Source organism: Lucilia sericata, unplaced genomic scaffold (assembly GCF_015586225.1).
Source record: "Lucilia sericata isolate MDLA Ls3-8-SP2 unplaced genomic scaffold, ASM1558622v1 Contig000696F_arrow, whole genome shotgun sequence".
NCBI classification, from domain to species: Eukaryota; Metazoa; Arthropoda; class Insecta; order Diptera; family Calliphoridae; genus Lucilia; species Lucilia sericata.
This window is the reverse complement of record NW_023994699.1, coordinates 144129-158309: the sequence shown is the minus strand read 5'-3', so window position 1 is coordinate 158309 and position 14181 is coordinate 144129. Positions and strand designations below refer to the sequence as shown.

General features: G+C 31.6%; 1 protein-coding gene across 6 annotated transcripts; it reads left to right on the top strand.

The window, feature by feature from the left end:
* The first annotated feature begins 355 nt into the window (after positions 1–355).
* LOC119607459 (UDP-N-acetylglucosamine--peptide N-acetylglucosaminyltransferase 110 kDa subunit) lies at positions 356–10514 on the top strand. Of its 6 annotated transcripts, none has more exons than XM_037961375.1 (10): positions 356–505; positions 1130–1301; positions 5964–6174; positions 6250–6433; positions 6498–6566; positions 6628–6824; positions 6887–7082; positions 7165–8893; positions 8964–9144; positions 9715–10514. In XM_037961375.1, exons 2-10 carry the CDS (start codon positions 1136–1138, stop codon positions 9980–9982), a joined length of 3201 nt encoding a protein of 1066 aa, XP_037817303.1. In that variant the 5' UTR covers positions 356–505; positions 1130–1135; the 3' UTR covers positions 9983–10514. The 6 variants fall into 6 exon arrangements, with proteins under 6 accessions (XP_037817303.1, XP_037817298.1, XP_037817301.1 ...); XM_037961370.1 differs by having other exon boundaries at positions 400–883; positions 6887–7085; XM_037961373.1 differs by having other exon boundaries at positions 401–741.
* The last annotated feature ends 3667 nt before the right edge of the window (positions 10515–14181 follow it).

Here is a 14181-nt window from a genome sequence, read left to right as displayed (position 1 = left end):
TATATAATGAACTTGTTGAAAGGATTTGTTTTTAATTTTTAAAAATTAATCAAATTTTTAAATTTTTTTTAATAATTTCCCACACAATTTTTTTTGCAAAATTTTCAGAGATAGTCTCGTTTTTTTTTTGTTCATATCTCCGTTATTTATGAAAGTCTGACAAAATTATTGAAAATTTGGATCGCGAAGACAATCCCGATTTTTAAAATATTTGCTTCCAGAATAGTAATGTGTCATAGTTTATAAAATAATATGTCATAGTTTATAAAATTGACATACCCGGATATGTTGTGTACAATATTTAATTTTGCTCGGTTATTGACAAGACTGTGAAAACTTAGCCGGCTTACAGTTGATTTTTAGCCGCCGTCGACATTTTTAGTGTCATCCGCCGCAGCCGTTAATATTTGTTGGCGCAGGGCTCTGGTGGTTGGTCAATAAAAAAATCAGATAATGGAATATTTTTAATTCTGTGCATTGTGAAGTGAGAAGAAAAATAAAAAAGGTGATATAGCTATAATAAGAGCTATTTATTAATATGTCAATTTACAAGCTTCACAACGTAAACAAAAAGAAAATCAAGTGAACACGATTTATAAACGCATTTGACAAAAAAATAATACAAATTGAAAAGGAAGTTTGACAAAATCTAACGAGAAGAAAATTCAATAAAATTTATTTTTATAAGAAACATCCATCGCTTTTATTCGTTCGGCTAGCTGTGTGGAGATTACGATTTGTGTAATTAAATCAATTTTTTTTCTTTCTGTTGTTGGTGGTGTTGTGTATTTATCGCTTTTTTGTGTAGATTGACTTTGTGTGTCTGTCTGTCTCTCTGTCTCTTACACACATATTAATAAGTGGAGGAGACGAAGACAACTTGGTATATTATTTATTTTATTTTGTATTTTTTGCTATAATTATTTTATATATTTTTTATATTGCTGCTATACTGTTTGTATAAAAAAGGGAGAAAGATGTAGTATATAGTGATATTTGCAATTAAATTATTATTATGTGTGTATTTTGTTAAATTTGAGCGTACATACTACGTGCTACAATATTTCTGGTCTTTTTAAAGAAGGTGTGAATGTATCCCTAATTAGTTCTCCTACATGTACTTTTTCAGGCAAACATGCAAAACCAACAGTCACCAAATCAAAATACGCAGCAACTGCAACAGCAGGCCGTAACACAAACACAATTGATATTGCCGCAACAACAGCAGCAGACACAATTGGTACAAAATCAAGGCAATACAGTGGGCAAGATCAATGACACTCAAAATTTATCATCTGTTGGTAAGTATTTCTAATTGTTTTGATTGTTTAATTTGATTTGTTAGCTAGCCAGGCTCTTTCTCTTTCCATTTACTTATTTGTTTGTTTCTTTCACAAACACGGTATGTTTGGATGATGCTAATGGAAAATTTTCATAAAATATTTCTTTATTCATTATTGTTGTGTGTTTTTGACGGTGGTGTTTTTTCGTTTTCTTGTTTTGTCTTCATTTTTGTGTGATATGACACAAAAAAATGCTAGGGTTACCTGTCCGTCGTCTCCTTTATAAGTTTAGAAGAGTATAATTTAGTTCAGTTTATTATAAATAAGTATTGCAAGTGATTACGCGCTTGATTAGAGTGGTGTGCGGCGGGTTTTTGTATATGTATGTACGTGAAGATGTGTATTTACCACTAACGCAATGTTTGCATGTGTTTACATACTGAAAAATAAAACAGAGTTGCCAAAACATATTAGATTTTGGAAGGTTTTGCAAGATTCTAGAAAATTGCAATAAAGCATACATATATAATTATGTGTTTGTATTAATTGTAATTAATAAATATGTACCTACATATGTAGACAATTATATATGTTATATGTTATAAACTATGTTTTATCATTTCCAATCATAAACAATGAAATACTGTAAGGGTGTTGTTCTTTGTGATAACACAGGTCAACAAATTTTTAACATAGAGATAAAACTACTAAAGTTTATAGGATTGAATTGTGCTGAATCCGAAACTGGAAGTTAAAAAAAAAACTACGATACTGGCCATATTCGGATTCAGCGCTGTCAAATACTTTAGAAAAGTATACTTGGTCTCCGGATTTCGACTTTTTCAAATTTTGTTGGCCTGTGTAGTATGATGCGTGAACTACTGAGCATATGCTAGCCATATCTATTGCCTAAATTAGGGTGTTTTGATATCTTAAAGCTAAACACCCATGGAAAATAAAAATTTTGAAATACATAGTATGTACTTAAAATACCTTTATATCCGAACTTTAAAAAATAACATTTTAAAAGAATTTTGACCAGAATTTAACTACTTGAAAATACCGAAATAAAAAATTTTTGTATTTGAAAATTTCAACATTTTTTATTAAATTGACTAACCTATGAATTTGTGTATTGATTATTTTATGATCTACTTTATTGACAATCCTATGACTTATGGGCTTTTCTATTCTGTTGTTTAGTCAATGGACTAGATTAATTCAATTAAGCCTAGTGGAATCGATTAACGTTGTTAAAACACATTTACAATCCGCATTTTTATGCGGGTAGATACCGATTTAGAGAAGACTTGGGCATATTTCAGTCTAGATCCTATACAAGTAACCCTTAAGAAAAAAATCTTTAATTAGTTTATGCTTAACAAAATCTTGCAGTAATATCGATATTGTAATATATATATTTAAAAAAAAAGTTCTTAAAGATTTTCTTAAAGATTTTACTGACTTTGTCAGATTCCGTAAGAATTGGTCAATTATAAAACTAGCCTGCATATTATGCCTTAATCGGCTATCTAATTTTAGACATTTGACAGGACAGTAGCGTATGACTTTGACTTAATCAAGAAGGCCGTAAAAAAATTTCGAAACGCAATCTTATTCTTTCCGCGTCAAATGAGTTGAAATTTGATCCATATTTTTGTGTAAAAAATTACTTATTTATTTGACCAAACTACGTAATTCTTTTTAATTTAAACATACATAAGTACGTAAAAGTAAGTAATGGAAAGTCTCTTTGTTTTCTTTTTCAAAATTTGTTATTAATATTTTTAAATAATAAAGAAAAATTGCACTAATCATACATTGAAATTGAACTTTCATATTATTTATTTATTATTCAGTATTTTTTCATTAAAATTTAACCAATATACACACATACATGCATATACATACATATTATGTATTAATTACTACTTTAATAGTTTGTAAGTAAAATTTGTAACTGAGTTTAGTAAATATTTATGTAGATACCTGACAACAATGATATGTTAAGTCTGAATATTTTAAATTAAGAAATTATGTTTTAAATCATAAGGTTTAATAAAGATTTTCAAAAATTTGAAGACATTTTACAGCTGTCAGGTTAATATCGGAATCATGAGGCCTCATCTGAATGTATTGTACATACATACATCAAAATCAGTGGTATTTTTCTCATCTAATTTTAATGATCCCTTGATATATTTATACAATCTTGCTGAGTGCCAAAATTAAAAGAAAGATTTTTTACTTTTCTGAAAACCATTCCATTAGCATTAACCTGTTTTCCCCCTCTTAACATTACAAAACTTTTCCCGGTATATGAAAGAGTTATGTTGCCTTGGCATTCCAGAATAACTAACGTACATATGCGTATATCTATGTATGTATGTTTGTGTGTATTTATGAGAGTACTTGTTTATGTATGTTTGTATATGTATGCTTTACAAAATTTTCCGATAATGGCCTATGCGCTGTGCTACCGTTGTTCGTTTCTTTTTTTCATCTTACTATTCTTGTTGTTTTTGCTGTTGTTGTTATTTTAGTCAATGTGTTTAGCAAGCAACACAAAAAAATGACGACCTAGCACCACACCGACGTACGACCAACAAACAACATTCTACAACAAAATATTCACATGTTTCTTCTTTTTGATTGTGATTTTGATGTTAGTAAGCATCAGATTTCTTCTTCCTTTCTCCCAACACCCTCCTGCTGCCACACATGGCCTGTCATCAACAACAAAAATCCAAATTTATACAACTTACTACATGTACATACAATATATTGATGATGACTTTGACTGGCTGACTGACTGCTCCACTAAACATACTAACGAAAACCGACTTAACGTGATATACAAATAAAATAAAATACTATAGTACGTAATGATTTCTTATACAAGAGCAATAAATAGAAACAAATACAACTTGAACTAAAATCTCTCACAATACAGAAATATTTTTTTTTTGTACAAAAAAGAGTGCAATATGTATTAGAAAATAAAAACAATACATTTAAAAAAATGAACAAATTATAAATTTTTTCTAACGTTGATGTATTAACGTAATGTATGTTAGTTGTTATATTTAACATGTATGCATTTCTTTATTATAATCGTTATTTAAAAAAATGGAAAGATGGACAGACGGACTATTAGATTGACATTCATTCTAACCAATTTTTATGAATTTCTACATTTTTTATGGGGTAGGGGCAGCAGCAAGGCGAATTAATACGCCTTGGGTAACAGCAGCATGTGCTGAAAATGACATGACATATTCATTGTTTTCGTTGTTCCGTTTCTTTTTTTTTTGTTTTGTTTGATTCTATATAAAATTCTGATTCTATTGTATATACCTAGTTTTTCTTTTTTCTTGTTATTTTGCTCGTATGGAAAGAAAAGAAGATCGTGGTGTTTGTGTACACTAACCAATCAGCCAACCACATCCTAGTTTGATACGTATGCGTGCGTTTAAGTGTGTGGGTTTGTGTGCGTATGTGTGTGTTGGACTTCTGCCCTCTTTGACAACGTCGTCGCCTTCCCGTCTACAATAATTTGTGTGTGGCAATTTACCCTTGAAATGATTGCAAAAGAACCTTGTAATAATGTAATGTCATTATTTTTCTCTTGATGTTTTATTAAAATAACTAAATACAAATATTTTCAATTTGCTTTCTTTTTGCTGAATAAAAATCCTTAACCTAGAATTGCTGAAAAAGTAGAAAAAATTATAAGTTTTAGGGTTAATGGATAGAGAATCCTTGTAGACGTTTTAGTGGTCATCAATTAGGCTGTTCCAGTAAAGATAATTTAAAACTGAACTAGAACTGAACTAGAACAGAACTAGAACTAGACTGAACTAGAACTGAACTAGAACTGAACTAGAACTGAACTAGAACTGAACTAGAACTGAACTAGAACTGAACTAGAACTGAACTAGAACTGAACTAGAACTGAACTAGACTGAACTAAAACTGAACTAGAACTGAACTAGAACTGAACTAGAACTGAACTAGAACTGAACTAGAACTGAACTAGAACTGAACTAGAACTGAACTAGAACTGAACTAGAACTGAACTAGAACTGAACTAGAACTGAACTAGAACTGAACTAGAACTGAACTAGAACTGAACTAGAACTGAACTAGAACTGAACTAGAACTGAACTAATACTGAACTAGAACTGAACTAGAACTGAACTAGAACTGAACTAGAACTGAACTAGAACTGAACTAGAACTGAACTAGAACTGAACTAGAACTGAACTAGAACTGAACTAGAACTGAACTAGAACTGAACTAGAACTGAACTAGAACTGAACTAGAACTGAACTAGAACTGAACTAGAACTGAACTAGAACTGAAGTAGAACTGAACTAGAACTGAACTAGAACTGAACTAGAACTGAACTTGAACTGAACTAGAACTGAACTAGAACTGAACTAGAACTGAACTTGAACTGAACTAGAACTGAACTAGAACTGAACTAAAACTGAACTAGAACTTAACTAGAACTGAACTAGAACTAGAACTGAACTAGAACTGAACTAGAACTGAACTAGAACTGAACTAGAACTGAACTAGAACTGAACTAGAACTGAACTAGAACTAAACTAGAACTGAACCAGAACATTTATTTTACAATTTCTACAACTAATTAAAATTTGCTTTATATTATAGGACTACTCGAATTAGCCCATCGTGAATATCAAGCTGTTGACTATGAGAACGCCGAAAAACATTGTATGCAATTGTGGCGACAAGATAGCACTAATACGGGAGTGCTATTGCTATTATCTTCCATACATTTTCAATGTCGACGTTTAGAAAAATCTGCACAGTTCTCAACGCTGGCTATAAAACAAAATCCCTTATTGGCCGAAGCTTATAGGTGAGTAAATCCCTTAATAACAAACCAATTGTGTTATTAAATAATTTGTACATGGTTTGCATTTTCTTCTTTCAGTAATTTGGGTAATGTTTTCAAAGAACGTGGACAATTGCAAGAAGCTTTAGAAAATTATCGACGAGCTGTTCGTTTGAAGCCCGATTTCATTGATGGATATATTAACTTGGCCGCTGCGTTAGTGGCTGCTAGAGAAATGGAAGCGGCTGTACAGGCCTATATAACAGCTTTGCAGTACAACCCGGTAGGTTAAAACTTAGAAAACAATTATAAAAAGTACTATAATTAATTTTTCTATACTATTTAAGGATTTGTACTGTGTACGCAGTGACTTGGGTAATCTTTTAAAGGCTTTGGGTCGTCTTGAAGAGGCTAAGGTAAGCTTTTAGTTTATTATTTTTTATAAATGTTCTTTAATTTTTATTTAATAACTTGCAGGCTTGTTACTTGAAGGCCATTGAGACTTGCCCTAGTTTTGCGGTGGCATGGAGTAATTTGGGTTGCGTTTTCAATGCCCAGGGTGAAATATGGTTGGCTATACATCATTTTGAAAAAGCCGTTACTTTGGATCCTAATTTTTTGGACGCTTACATCAATTTGGGCAATGTTTTAAAAGAAGCAAGAATTTTTGACCGGTATGTAGACATTTTTGCAAAATTAATTATTCCATTATTTTATAAATTATTTCTGTTAACAGAGCTGTGGCAGCTTATTTGAGAGCTTTAAATTTGTCTCCTAACAATGCTGTGGTACATGGCAATTTGGCTTGTGTTTATTATGAGCAGGGTTTGATTGATTTGGCCATTGATACCTATAGAAGAGCCATAGAATTGCAACCGAATTTCCCCGATGCTTATTGTAATTTAGCCAATGCTCTGAAAGAAAAAGGACAGGTAGTTAGTACAATAATTTTGGAATTTTAAATATAAGACTGGAATGCTTACACTTTTTACCGTTTTAAATTGTCTACCACAGGTTAAAGAGGCTGAGGAATGCTATAATACCGCTCTACGCTTATGTCCCAATCATGCTGACTCTTTGAATAATTTAGCCAACATTAAACGCGAACAAGGTTTCATTGAAGAAGCCACTCGCCTGTATTTGAAAGCTTTAGAAGTTTTCCCTGACTTTGCTGCCGCTCATTCGAATTTGGCTTCAGTTTTGCAACAGCAAGGCAAGCTCAAGGAGGCTCTTATGCATTACAAAGAAGCTATACGAATTAATCCAACCTTTGCTGATGCCTACTCCAACATGGGCAACACCCTCAAGGAATTACAGGATGTGGCTGGCGCATTGCAATGCTACTCGCGTGCTATACAAATCAATCCAGCATTTGCTGATGCCCACAGTAATTTGGCCAGCATTCATAAGGATTCTGGTAACATTCCCGAAGCCATACAATCGTATCGCACTGCATTGAAGTTGAAACCAGATTTCCCCGATGCCTATTGTAATTTGGCACATTGTTTGCAAATCGTTTGCGATTGGACGGACTATGAGGCACGTATGAAGAAATTAGTGAGCATAGTAGCTGAGCAATTGGAGAAGAATCGTCTGCCTTCGGTGCATCCACATCACTCGATGTTGTATCCGTTGTCGCATGACTTCCGCAAAGCAATTGCGGCTCGGCATGCCAACTTGTGCATAGAGAAGATTTTAGTTCTACATAAGCCTCCGTATAAATTCACACGCGAAGTGCCGAATGGAGAACGTATACGTATTGGTTATGTTAGCTCTGACTTTGGCAACCATCCCACCTCACATTTGATGCAATCCATACCGGGTCTGCATGATCGCAGTGTTGTAGAGATTTTCTGTTATTCTCTTAGTCCCGATGATGGTACTACGTTCCGTTATAAGATCTCGCAGGAGGCCGAGCATTTTATTGACTTGTCGACCATACCCTGCAATGGCAAAGCGGCCGATCGCATCTACAATGACGGCATCCACATATTGGTCAATATGAACGGTTACACCAAGGGAGCACGTAATGAAATCTTTGCCTTGCGGCCGGCACCCATACAGGTTATGTGGTTGGGCTACCCAGGCACAAGTGGTGCCTCATTTATGGATTACATCATCACAGATTCAGTAACGAGTCCCATGGAGTTGGCACACCAATACAGTGAGAAATTGGCCTACATGCCATACACCTATTTCATTGGAGATCACAAACAGATGTTCCCCCATCTTAAGGAACGCATACTGGTGGCCGATAAAACACAATCGACCGTGTCGGACAATGTGGCCGTTATTAATGCCACAGATTTGTCGCCGTTAGTGGAAAATACAGGTGTTAAAGAAATACGAGAGGTTATTAATGCCAACAAACAGGTTGAAATCACACACAAAGTGGCTGAACTTCCCAACACCACACAAATTGTGTCAATGATCGCTAGCGGACAAGTGCAGACCTCTCTGAACGGTGTGGTCTTACAAAATGGTTTGGCCACAACACAGACAAACAACAAGGCAGCCACAGGCGAGGAAGTTCCACAAAGCATTGTCATCACTACCAGACGGCAATATCATTTACCCGACGATGCTATTGTCTATTGTAATTTCAATCAATTGTATAAAATCGACCCCTTGACACTGCAGACCTGGATGAACATCTTAAAGGCTGTACCCAATTCAGTGTTATGGCTGTTGAGATTCCCTGCGGTGGGAGAACAAAATATTAAGAAATCAGTAGAGGAGATGGGTATGTTTTTTTTTAATTTAATTTTTCTTTTATCTTAATAAATTGTTCCTTTTTCGTCGATTTTGTTTAGGTGTCGATCCAGAACGTGTTATCTTTTCGAATGTTGCTTGTAAGGAGGAACATGTACGTCGTGGTCAATTGGCTGATGTGTGCCTCGATACTCCACTTTGTAATGGACACACCACATCAATGGATGTTTTATGGACTGGCACACCAGTTGTCACACTACCAGGAGAGACATTAGCATCAAGGTAATTAATATTAATATTTCAGTTCTAGTTCAGTTTTAGTTCAATTCTAGTTCAGTTCTAGTTCAGTTCAATTCTAGGTCAGTTCTAGTTCAGTTCTAGTTCAGTTCTAGTTCAGTTCTAGTTCAGTTCTAGTTCAGTTCTAGTTCAGTTCTAGTTCAGTTCTAGTTCAGTTCTAGTTCAGTTCTAGTTCAGTTCTAGTTCAGTTCTAGTTCAGTTCTAGTTCAGTTCTAGTTCAGTTCTAGTTCAGTTCTAGTTCAGTTCTAGTTCAATTCTAGTTCAGTTCTAGTTCAGTTCTAGTTCGGTTCTAGTTCAGTTTTAGTTCAGTTCTAGTTCAATTCTAGTTCAGTTTTAGTTCAGTTCTAGTTCACTTCTAGTTCACTTCTAGTTCAGTTCTAGTTCAGTTCTAGTTCAGTTCTAGTTCAGTTCTAGTTCTAGTTCAGTTCTAGTTCAGTTCTAGTTCAGTTCTAGTTCATTTCTAGTTCAGTTCTAGTTCAGTTCTAGTTAAATTCTATGTATTTACCTTTTAAGATTTTGTTTTTATTTATTAATTTTATAATATTTTCTTTACAGAGTGGCCGCTTCACAGCTGGCGACCTTGGGATGTCCCGAATTAATTGCTAGTACCCGCCAAGAATATCAAGAAATTTCCATACGTTTGGGCACAGATCGTGAATATCTCAAGACATTGCGTGCCAAAGTGTGGAAGGCACGCGCTGACAGTCCACTGTTTGATTGTTCACAATATGCCAAAGGTTTGGAAAAGTTATTCTTGCGCATGTGGCAAAGATTTTTGAGGAGTGAAACACCAGATCATATTGCCGCTATAGATAATAAATAAATTAACTATAATACAACTATAAAGTAAAACAAGTTTTAAATAACTACAACCACACACTTCACATTTCATCAAATCATTAAGTATACAAGAAATTTCCTCTATAACAACAACTTAACTCCTTAACAAAACAAACAAAAATAATCTTCATTCTTAAATGCATATTCATACATAATTATTTTAAGTTTTCAAAACAGCGGAAATAGCAGAAATTACCAAACAAACCAACAGTTAAAATTTTTCATACTACTTGCTAATCATCTAGTTTTAAAATTTATTATTATACAAAAAAAAAAAAAAAAAACAAACTGAAAAATCATTGAATACACAATTTGTTAGAAGACGCCGAGCGAAAATATTTGGAAACAACAAATTATATAAAAAAAGAAATTAAAAACAAAAATTATTAACTTTAGTTTATATATGAAGAAAAACCAAAAGAAACAAACAAAACAAAAAGAAAAAACATAATAAACTGTTGTTGACTTTTGATGCTGAATGATGTATGAAAAACAAAAACTTAAGTAAAAACAAATCAATTAAACATTTTAGGAAATTCGTCATTCTATTGTATTTATAAAGTGTTAAACAAAATATTTAAACAAACAAAACAAATTAAACTAGTAGAGTTTAGAAAATGATTTTCTTTTCACATTTTCTCTTACAATCTCTTCTTTTAAGAGACGAATCGAGTCCCTAAAAAACTGTAACAGTTGACTTGCTATTTATACGCCTTTTAATAAATTGTTTTTTTTTTTTTTTTATTTTTTATTAATTTCTAATTTGTCTCTTAAGCAACTGAAATGAAAATTTTGAAAACCAAAACAGTGCGAATTTTTTTTTTTGCTTTTTTAATTTTGTAAATTTATTTGTGTTTGTATGTAGTGTCCCCACTGTTAATTTAATATTTTTTATTTACTTTCAAACTTTCAATTAGTGGTGAAATCAATGAGAACAGTTGAGAACAGTTAAACAAGTTCTTGCAGAAGAATCAATTACAACTTAATTTAAAATAAGTATAAAATAATAATAATAATAAGTATATGTATGTACAATTTATATACTTTTATGTATTTTGTTTTCTCTCTAACTCTCTCTATCTCTTAACTATATACATACACATACATATATATTTACACCACTATATATACATACTAATTATATATATATATATACACAATATTATATATAAATATATACAATTCATATTTATTATTATTTTTTTTAATAGAATTAAGGTGTTACTATTTTTAATAAAACAAAAAAAAGAAAAAGATCAGTGAAAAACAACAAAAATCATTAATGTTAGTAAGCAATAAGAAAAAAAACTAAAAAAATATTTAATTGCGAATTTAATTTCTTATTTTTTTTTATAAATTTTCACTTGTTCAACATGTTTTTGATTTTTGTTTTATAACAAAGTATAAAGTGTATAGAGTGGTAAATATTTATGTTCTTCTTAACGTGGTTTAACATAATTTAAACAAAATATTTAACAACAACAATTTTATATTATTATTACTATTATTTTCAATAACAACATATTAACAATTTATTTAGTTTTAATATTTCTTGAAAAAAACAAAAAAAAACAAAACACAATCTAGTACATTTATTAAATAAATGCTTTAATTAGAATTATATTTTGAAAAAATAATAAAAAAAAGATTATGAAAAAACACTTAAATAACAATATTTAGAGATTTGAAGATATTACAATAACAATTTGCCTGTTGTCAGTTAAAGAAGAAGAAAGTTTTTTTTCTTATAGAACAGCATTTAGGTTATGACTGATACTCATTTCTGGGAGGGAGGATATATATATGAAGGTAGCAATGTTTGTGAATATTCATTTAAATTTGCAGTGACAATAAAAGCCTTCAGGGAGTAGTTTTTCCACATACGAACAATATGGCTAAAGGACGAGTTTTGCAGTAATACATTGTAAGGACCCACTGGACAATCGACTACAAAAGGGCGTAATCTTGAAAAGAGATCCATAATTTCGGAGGAACACATTCCATCCAGTGCACCAGAGAATAGATAAGTAATAATAAGTAAGTAAGTAAGCAGTCGAGTTACCCTAAAACTCGTTCCCACGACAATTGGATCTTCGCTCCGTACCAACTCGTTTCCCAATATTGCCAAAAAGCTGAAAGAACGTCTAGTCACAGTGAATCTGTTACAACAACAACGTTGAACTCCATTCCATTTTTTTGTTGGATATACATAAGTGGTGTAAATAATATCAGGAGGTGGTTTATAGTCCCCCCTATTCTATTCGAAAATTGGAATTCCAATAAAAAAAAAGGAATCGTAAGAAAAAGAAGAAGCAATTCCATTTTATTTCAATACTTTACGATTGTGTGTATTCTGCATTACCTTTATGTAAGTTGTTTATGTGGCGGAGTGTCGTATCGATACGCAGAATACCAAAGTTGCCAAATGCAGAAAATTCTATTCGAAAATTTATAGTTTATTATACTCCTTCAAGTTTGCAAGACAAAAACTCATCGCAAATAGGTCATGAAAGTATGCAAGACTAAAATAAATGAATACACAGGTGAACAAATTTTTAACCTAGTGACGAGAATTTTTATAAAGGATTGAACTTCAGATCAACATAGCTCAAAGAAGAAACAACATATAACAGAGTTTATATTGAAGCCAATGGATAGCACTTGCAGACGATATAACAAGTTTTACAAATAGAAGTTAGTTTGCTTTGTTATAACTTCTCGAATATGTTAAAAAATTGGAATCTTCAACATTTAGTCTAAAGTATCTAGAAAAGCTGATGTGGAGAATATCGTCAGTTCAGATTCGGATACATTGAGACTTAATTAATTCTTATGAAATGTAGAATTTATTTCCTGGTACATATTTGACATTTTTAAATTATGTCGGTCTATGATAATTTTAGGTTTTATATATGTATATGTCTTTAGCAGAGTTTCTGTGTAGAAACAACAAGTATGTATGTTATACAGTAATGTATCGCGTTCCGATCGTAACGGTTTCAATTTCGATCGATTTTTCTTAAAATTTCGAATTATTTTGTTAATAAAAGTTCATGATTTTATTTAAAATTGCTTCTGTTTTTAACTTCTTAAAATAAGAATCAAGTTTTTAATTTGAAGTGTCAGAAATATTGGCCTGAATCTATGGCAAAATTGGACCAAAAGTATTAAGTGGTTAAAGATTTTTATTTATTTTAAAATAATTTTCGAAATTGCTCCAGAAAATGTTCTTTTTGATGGTTTGTTAGTATAGTCTATAGTTTGGAATATAACCTCGACTTAGTCCGGTGTTTATTCTGATATATTGACGAGACAATAATGTGCTCTACAGTCCTATCTATAATTGATGAAATTCGCTACACCTTTCTGTTTTAACTAAACAAATGCTCTTGCAAAAAGTAAACTAATTAACCAATCGTTACTACGCTCCGGAACGAACCGAGTCATACTCGGCCAAAGATTGTCAAGCCAGCAACAGCTGTATCAAAAGAAATTTTTTCCCCCAGGAAAGAACTGTTGTCGGCCACAGTCTGTTACAACAACAACCAATTTTGAAATCGATTAAATACCGGTTCTGATACCAATAACGGAAAAAAACTAGTTTACGTTATTAAATTTGTTTAGTTTAAGGTTTTTTTTATACGAAATAAAACACAAAATTTTTATAATTTAAGGAATGTCCAATTTTTTATTATATATTTTTTTGTTAATTAAATATATGTATTTATTTACTGAATATATATACTATAAACTATTATTGTACATAACGTTGTATGTACTTTCTTTCTAACTTACATAAAATGTATGTAATAATGGTAACTTTGAGTTTCGTTTTAAACTACTTAAATTTCGAGTATAATTTCGAAGAGTTAATAAGAAGAATAAGAAATAGATTCGTAAATATTTTTTTTTGTTTAGTTTGAATTGTTTTGTTATTGTTGTTGTATATTTCAAATATATGTAGTAAGTATATAATATACGAGCGATATCACAAATAAAAACTAATTACTATATATTTTTGTTTAATTTAGATTTCTTTAATTTTGTTTGTTTAATTTTCGATAAGTATTCGAAGTTTATCATTTTTTCGTCTTTTTGATATTCTTATTAACACCTAACTACCGGCTAAAGGCTAAATTATTGTTGATACAATCATTGTCTTGAGAGAAAGAGATGATTTGA

Coding starts and splice junctions, on each gene's coding strand:
- LOC119607459 (XM_037961370.1), top strand. CDS start 1,136: ATGCAAAACCAACAGTCACCAAATCAAAATACGCAGCAACTGCAACAG. Junction 1,302..5,963: donor TCAAAATTTATCATCTGTTG/GTAAGTATTTCT, acceptor TTTATATTATAG/GACTACTCGAATTAGCCCAT. Junction 6,825..6,886: donor GAAGCAAGAATTTTTGACCG/GTATGTAGACAT, acceptor TTCTGTTAACAG/AGCTGTGGCAGCTTATTTGA.